This window comes from Ranitomeya variabilis, chromosome 1 (genome assembly GCF_051348905.1).
Source record: "Ranitomeya variabilis isolate aRanVar5 chromosome 1, aRanVar5.hap1, whole genome shotgun sequence".
NCBI classification, from domain to species: domain Eukaryota; kingdom Metazoa; phylum Chordata; class Amphibia; order Anura; family Dendrobatidae; genus Ranitomeya; species Ranitomeya variabilis.
The window spans coordinates 538291177-538299754 of record NC_135232.1 but is presented as its reverse complement, the minus strand read 5'-3'; the positions used below and the strand labels follow the sequence as shown (position 1 = coordinate 538299754).

Genomic DNA, 8578 nt, shown 5'->3' with positions numbered 1-8578 from the left:
CCATCACTTCTTCCAGGAAGGACTTGTCCATGCAGAAAATAACACAGAGTGATCCAGAACTGATCTCTTTTAGAGCACATTCCCCACTTATTCTCGGACTTATACACTAGGCCGGATGAAGGAAAGAGGTTACATAGTTCCTCCCTGCACAATAACAGAACCTCCCTTTTTTTCCCCCATGAAAAAAGGTATTCTGAAAAGTAAATATTACAGTAGTAATATTCCCTAATTGGCACCTACAGAAATTACCTTATTTTTCAGACTATAAGACAAACTTTTTTCCTCCCAAAATGTGGAGGAAAAAGGGGGATGCATCTTATAGTCCGGATGTATGGGCTCTGGCTGTGGTGGGGAGGCGGGGGCGCAGTTTCGGCAGAGCATCGGGTCACAGGAGGCTGGACCTGGCCTATGAGTATCCATTCTTCTTCAGTAGCGTGCAGTGTCAGCCAGAACCTTCCTGCAGCTGCCGGCAGTCATGTGTGCCGATACCTAAGTATCGACACACATGACCGACGGCCACAGCAGGAAGCCGCTGGCTGACACTGCGTGCTACTGCAGAGGAATGGATACTCACCACTCTCTGCGATGAACAGTCCCATTTAGTATATCGGCAGCTGTGCTCTGACGTCCCTGCCATGCGCTGCTTACAAGCATTGAGCAGCTGCTGGCACCAGAGCAGTATGCTGCGAGCGAGCGACTAGTAGGTGAATGTGTTCTGTCTCCGCCATCTAAATTGTTACCTCCATTATCTGTTTGTATAATTTGCAGTTTCTCAGCCAGTATACAGGACTTGATATATTCATACCTTTATCTGTAGTGCTTTGGCTCCCTCTACCGGTCAGAGATATGTTGACTGTTCTATTTTTCTGCTATGTATTTTTTATGTCTGATCCTCCTTTGCAATGCATTATGGTAGCTCAGCCCACATTTCCCTCCAGTTTTCATTCACTTCCTCTAGTTTGCCTTCCAGGGAAGACACTTACACTTCATTCCCCTTGCGATTGCATTGCCGGTATGTCTTTATGTTTTTCTCTAGATAATTCCTGCTCTATATTAGCCTAGCCTAACCAGTTGTACTCCTAGTTCAGTTACTAGCCTTCTAAATGTAATGCATAACGTTTATCATGTGTAGTATGTATTTGTTCCCTACCATGCACTGATTCTATGTATATCATTGTTCACAGTTTCACCGCATCAATATACCACTACGTTTAATAAAGCACAGACTCAACCACAGTCTCCTTATTGGACCCGGTATAGCGGTTTAGCTGACTGGATAGCTACATGAGCCTGCCTCATTTAGTGAGGACAGAACAGTGAAATGGCAGCCATCCAACTAGTGGGATTCAAGTCACCGGCTACTCAGAGACTAAATACAGCTACAGCAATCTCTGCACAGCCAAGCACTTTCCCAAGACACCATGTCTCACAAATCGCATAGAACAAGATCTGTTACTTCCGTTTCCTCAAAGACAACATCCATCACCAGCGCGGTTGCCATTGCCCGCGCAAATGCTGAAGCCGCCAAAATACGAGCGAGCTTTGCTGACCAAGAGATGCAACTTAAATTAGAAAAAGCACGCCTAGATGATGAAGAGAGAAGGTCACGCTTAGAGAGAGCACGCATAGATCATGAGAGAGCCGATCAAGAGAGAAGGACACAGTTAGAGAAGGCACGTGTGGATGCCGCCTTAGAAAGCCTAGCAGCAAAAAGGGAAGCTGCCGCAGCCCTCGCTGAAGCGGAATCGCTAGAAGCCGCGCAAAGCCCCAAGCTGCATAGCCAAAGCAGTACGTCGAGTCTGGAGTTTCCTCTACAAGACACACCACAACGCACATCTCAGTATGTTAATGAACTTCCTGATCCAAACTATAACCCTGAACCAGCACCAGAACGAGAATACGACGTCTCCAGCGAAGTGAGCGAGAGTCACCACGAGGCTCAGCTCCAGGACAGAAACAAACTCGAAAACGTGAGACAAAACAACTCTGCTAATGACTACCTTGCCCCTCACCAGGTAACCAACATGGATCACCCTGCTGACACACCGTACGTCAGACCGAAGCAATACGACACCGGCTGGTGCCACCCTGAGGACACTAACAGGTATGAACGCACCTCACATCACTATCAGGGCGATCCATCACCAGTGTACTCCACCGACAACCGGTTCACAACAGAATTTGCCAAGTTCTTCACACGACGTGAACTGGTTGCCAAGGGACTCATGAAATTCACTGACCAAGCTGAAGGTTACAGAGCTTGGAAAGCTTCCTTCCAAAATGTCATTAGAGACTTGGGGCTACAACACAGGGAAGAGATAGACCTGTTAGTCAAATACCTGGGAGGAGAGTCAGTCAAACACGCAGTAAGGATCAGAGACATTAATATAAACCGCCCTGAGACCGGCCTCAAAGAGATCTGGAAGAGGCTGGATGAGTGTTACGGCTCAGCAGAAGTAATAGAAAGAGCCTTGTTCAAAAGAATCGATGACTTTCCTAAAATATCTAACAAAGGTCTCCAGAAACTTAGAGAGCTAAGCGACCTACTAAAGGAAGTCCAAGTTGCCAAATACGAGGACGACCTACAGGGACTTGCATTTCTTGACACAGCCAGAGGTGTTAACCCTATAGTCCAGAAGTTGCCCTACAATCTACAGGAGAGGTGGCTCACACATGGTTCCACGTACAAATACAAACACAGTGTTCCATTTCCTCCCTTCTCCGTTTTTGTAGACTTTATACACCAACAAGCGAGAATTAGAAACGATCCCAGCTTTGACTTTGCGATGCCATATGCCACACCGTCACCACCTGCAAATCCACGCAGAACATCCGTGGCAGTACACAAGACTTATGTTTCTTCTCCAGGTTCTAATTACAGGTCTGCTGGCTGCTCCCAATCAGAGACAAAGGTGCAGGACCCTGACAAGCAGTGCCCACTTCATCAGAAGCCTCATCCTCTCCTGAAATGCAGAGCCTTCAGAGGAAAATCTATGCCAGACCGCAGAAGCTTCCTGAAAGAGAACGGTATCTGCTACAAGTGCTGCTCGTCCACAACTCATCTCGCCAAGGACTGCAAGGTCAGTGTAAAATGCACAGAATGTGGCACCACAGACCATAACACTGCTCTACACCCAGGCCCAGCTCCATGGAGTGCACAAAACACGCCAGCTGACAGTGAGAATGGCGGGGAGGAAAGGAACACTGATACAGCTACGCCAGAGATCACTTCACAATGTACCGAGGTCTGCAAAGGGACAATAGACAGTAGGTCCTGTTCAAAAATATGCCTTGTCAGAGTATACCCAAAAGGCCATAGAGACCAGGCTGTAAGACTGTATGCTATCTTGGATGATCAAAGTAATCGATCCTTGGCTAGATCAACTTTCTTTGACCTATTCAACATCAAAGGGCCAAGCACTCCCTACTCATTAAAGACATGTGCAGGTACTGTGACAACAGCAGGCAGGAAAGCTACAGACTACCAAATCGAGTCATTAGACGGACAATTCTGCCTACCACTACCTACGATCATCGAATGTAACCAGATCCCAGACAACAGATCTGAAATCCCTACGCCAGATGTAGCAATCCATCACGCTCACTTAAAGCGAATAGCACACCTTATACCGGAACTCGACCATCAGGCCCAGATAATTCTGCTGTTGGGGAGAGATATCCTGCAGGTTCATAAAGTGAGACGTCATATCAATGGACTCCACAATGCTCCCTATGCCCAAAAGCTAGACCTAGGATGGGTCATAATTGGCAACGTATGCTTGGGACGCATGCACGCCCCATCTTCTGTGACAAGCATGCTGACAAATACATTGGAGAAAGGACGACCATCTCTGTTTCAACCTTGTAACAATGAGTTCCATGTCAGGGAACTGCCACACAGCATCCAACTGCCCAATCATTTAATAGACTTTACTCACGACAGCAGTATAGTGTCGGGAAGCTATGAGGATCAGTTAGGGTGCACAGTCTTCCAGAGAACTAAACAGGACAACCAAGTGGCAATGTCGGTAGAGGACAAGTTGTTCTTAGAGGTAATGGACAAGGGACTCGTTAAAGATGAGACCAACAGCTGGGTTGCACCTCTTCCCTTCAAAACCCACAGACCATGTCTACCGAACAACAAAAATCAGGCATTACAACGTTTCTCCTCTCTCAAACGTAATCTGCAAAAGAAACCAGAGATGAAAGATCACTTTTTCTCCTTCATGTCAAAGATTTTTGAAAACCGTCACGCAGAACTAGCTCCCACTCTCAAAGACTCTGAAGAATGCTGGTTCCTACCCATGTTCGGAGTATACCACCCTAAGAAACCAGGCCAGATTAGAGTCGTGTTCGATTCCAGTGCCAAATTTAATGATGTCTCCCTAAATGACGTTCTATTAACAGGACCAGACCTCAATAACAAACTGCTGGGAGTACTTATGCGCTTCCGTAAGGATTCCATTGCCTTCATCGCTGACATCCAGCAAATGTTCCATTGTTTCCTTGTGAGAGAGAGAGACAGGAACTTCCTAAGATTCTTCTGGTACAGAGACAATGATCCTACTAAAGAAGTCACAGAGTACCGCATGAGAGTGCACATCTTCGGCAACAGTCCTTCCCCTGCCGTCGCCATTTACGGACTCAAAAGGTCAGCTCAGGAAGGAGAAGCAGAATACGGAGAAGATGTCAGAAGATTCATAGAAAAGGACTTTTATGTCGACGACTGTCTCAAAGCAATGCCTTCAATTGAGACTGCCATCAGTCTTCTCAGGAGAGCCCAGGACATGCTTGCCTGCTCGAACCTTAGGCTTCATAAAATAGCCTCAAACAGCCAAGAACTCATGGGAGCATTCCCTTCTCAGGACCTATGTAATGGTCTCAGAGACCTGGACCTGGGGTCAGACCCCGCACCAATGCAACGCAGCCTCGGGCTTCTCTGGAATCTACAGTCAGACACTTTCACCTTTCAGGTCAACCAGGAAGAAAGGCCTTTTACACGTAGAGGCGTCCTGTCTACCATCAACAGTCTGTACGATCCCTTGGGTTTCGCAGCTCCTGTTACTATACAAGGCAAGGCCCTACTAAGAGACTTAACTAGGGAAACATCTGACTGGGATGCACCTCTGCCACCTGATAAGAGGATCCAGTGGGAAGAGTGGAAGAACTCGTTAGCGGCACTCTCCAACCTGAATGTGCCAAGACCATACGCCCCTGTGCCATCTACTGAAATACAAAGCCAAAGACTGTACGTATTTGCAGATGCTTCTGTCAAAGCGATTGCCGCTGTTGCCTACCTGAGAACTGTAGATTCCAAATGTCAGTGCCACATTGGTTTCATTATGGGAAAGGCCAAACTCGCACCACAACCAGAGCACACTATACCCAGGTTAGAGCTTTGTGCCGCAGTCCTAGCCATTGAGTTAGCAGAGTTCATCACATCCGAAATGGATATCGACCTGACACAGGCCAAGTTCTACTCAGACAGCAAAGTAGTCCTGGGATATATCCACAACGAAACCAGGCGATTCTACGTTTATGTCAATAACAGAGTGCTACGAATCAGGAGATCAGTTCATCCAAAGCAGTGGCATTACATACCCACAGACCAGAATCCTGCAGATCATGCAACTAGAGCAGTTGACGCAAGTCGACTAGGAAGCACAACGTGGCTGTCAGGACCAAAACTATTGTACATTGAGGAATGTTTTCCAGACACCTTTAAACTAGTAGGAGAGGACTCAGATGCTGAAATCCGCCCTCAGGTGTCTACACTTCATACAATGACCTCTGTTATCCAGCTTGGATCTTGCAGGTTCGACAGATTCTCAAGTTGGAAGTCACTTACTCGAGCTATTACCTGCCTGACTCATATAGCTCGCTCATTCAAGACCACCAGAACTTGTGGCACAGAAAGATGTAAAGGTTGGCATCTTTGTAAAAATACCTATGTTACCTCCAACTTAGAGTTCTCTAGAAATCACATCATCCTCACTGTTCAAAGAGAAACCTACTTTGCAGAAATCCAATGTCTTATCAACAAAGCTCCAATACCAGTGAGCAGCGTATTGAGAAAACTCGACCCATTCATCGACAACAGTGGCCTACTGAGAGTAGGAGGCCGACTCAAAGAAGCTGAGATGGAGTTTGTGGAGAAATTCCCTCTTATACTTCCCGGAAAATGTCATGTTGCCTACCTAATTGTACAACATTACCACAATCTGGTCAAGCACCAAGGAAGACTATTTACTGAAGGAGCCATCAGGTCTGCCGGTGTGTGGATCGTCGGTGCAAAGAGACTCATCAGTAGTGTCATCTACAAATGTATTACCTGCCGTTAGCTTCGTGGTTCGACTCAAACTCAAAAGATGGCTGACCTACCAGCAGATAGACTCAGCCCAGACCCTCCCTTTACCAGCGTTGGTCTCGATGTGTTTGGGCCTTGGTCAGTTGTTACACGTCGTACTAGAGGCGGCCAAGCCAATAGTAAACGTTGGGCAGTCATGTTCACTTGCATGTCAATCAGAGCCGTCCACATAGAGGTCATTGAGTCCCTCGACACGTCAAGCTTCATCAATGCCTTAAGACGCTTTATTGCCATCCGTGGTCCTATCAAGCACATACGCTCAGACAGAGGTACCAACTTCGTCGGTGCAGCAAAGGAATTGGGAATACCTTCAAATCTAGACTATAAGACTCTTGAGAGGTTCCTCAGTGACCAAAGTTGCACATGGTCATTCAACCCACCTCATTCTTCACATATGGGAGGATCTTGGGAGCGAATGATTGGTCTAGTACGGAGGATTCTTGACTCCACTCTTCTTCAAGAAGGAACAGCGAGGCTCACCCATGAAAGCCTCATCACCTTCATGGCAGAAGCTGCAGCTATAATTAACGCAAGACCCCTGGTTCCAGTTCCTAACGACCCTGAGGAGCCCTTGCTATTGACTCCAGCTACTCTACTTACCCAGAAAACGGGACTGTCCAGTGCCCCTCCAGGAGGATTCGACGCTAAGGACCTCTACAAGCGCCAATGGAGACAGGTACAAAGTCTTGCAAATACTTTCTGGGACAGGTGGCGCAAACAATATTTGTCTACCCTGCAGCCACGTACGAAGTGGCAATCTACTAAACCTAATCTGAACATAGGTGACCTTGTTCTTGTGAAGGACTGTCAAATTCACCGGAACCAGTGGCCACTTGGTCTAGTTACCGCAACGTTCCCGAGCAAGGACGGCAACGTCCGCAAAGTTGAACTAAGGATGACCAAAGGGAATGAACCTAAGACATTTTCCAGACCGGTATCTGAACTGGTCCTATTGTTGCCTTCAGAAGAAAGGAGTAGTGACATCCGTTGATGTCAGACGGGGAGTGTTCTGTCTCCGCCATCTAAATTGTTACCTCCATTATCTGTTTGTATAATTTGCAGTTTCTCAGCCAGTATACAGGACTTGATATATTCATACCTTTATCTGTAGTGCTTTGGCTCCCTCTAGCGGTCAGAGATATGCTGACTGTTCTATTTTTCTGCTATGTATTTTTTATGTCTGATCCTCCTTTGCAATGCATTATGGTAGCTCAGCCCACATTTCCCTCCAGTTTTCATTCACTTCCTCTAGTTTGCCTTCCAGGGAAGACGCTTACACTTCATTCCCCTTGCGATTGCATTGCCGGTATGTCTTTATGTTTTTCTCTAGATAATTCCTGCTCTATATTAGCCTAGCCTAACCAGTTGTACTCCTAGTTCAGTTACTAGCCTTCTAAATGTAATGCATAACGTTTATCATGTGTAGTATGTATTTGTTCCCTACCATGCACTGATTCTATGTATATCATTGTTCACAGTTTCACCGCATCAATATACCACTACGTTTAATAAAGCACAGACTCAACCACAGTCTCCTTATTGGACCCGGTATAGCGGTTTAGCTGACTGGATAGCTACATGAGCCTGCCTCATTTAGTGAGGACAGAACAGAATGTAATGTTTTGTTTTTTATTAATGTTTCCGGATGGGGCCATGCATACCAGGAACGGGATGAGGCCAACTATAAAAGAAAAAGGATGGGACCAATCATACCAGGAATGGGATGGGGCCAATTATACCAGAAAAAGGATGGGGCCAATCATACCAGGAACAGGATGGGGTCATTTATACCAGAATAATGATGGGACCAATCGAACCAGGACCATGATGGGGCCAATCATACCAGGACTGGGATGGGGTTGTGCATACCAGGACCGGGTTGGTGCCAATCATACCAGGATAAGGATGGGGACATGCACTTCAGGATAGGGATGAGGGGGCTATGCATACCAGGATAGGGATGAGGGGCCATGTGTATCAGAATGGGGATGAGGTACCATATATACCAGGAAAGGGATATTACAGTACAGAATTGACCATTTTTGCTTCAATTGTTTTCCTAACTTCCTCCTCTAAAACCTAAGTGCGTCTTATGGTCCAGTGTGTCTTATAATCCGAAATATATGGTATGTCCATCCACTTGCCACAATAAACTAATAATGTATGTTCCTCATTTTGGCTTCCATACAGTAATTAAGTCCCTCAACCTGG

General features: G+C 46.4%; 1 protein-coding gene across 1 annotated transcript; it reads left to right on the top strand.

The window, feature by feature from the left end:
* The first annotated feature begins 6348 nt into the window (after positions 1-6348).
* On the top strand, positions 6349-7974 carry LOC143800756 (uncharacterized). The gene is made up of 2 exons (XM_077281212.1): positions 6349-7673; positions 7846-7974. Exon 1 carries the CDS (start codon positions 6369-6371, stop codon positions 7356-7358), a length of 990 nt encoding a protein of 329 aa, XP_077137327.1. The 5' UTR covers positions 6349-6368; the 3' UTR covers positions 7359-7673; positions 7846-7974.
* The last annotated feature ends 604 nt before the right edge of the window (positions 7975-8578 follow it).

Coding starts and splice junctions, on each gene's coding strand:
- LOC143800756 (XM_077281212.1), top strand. CDS start 6,369: ATGGCTGACCTACCAGCAGATAGACTCAGCCCAGACCCTCCCTTTACC.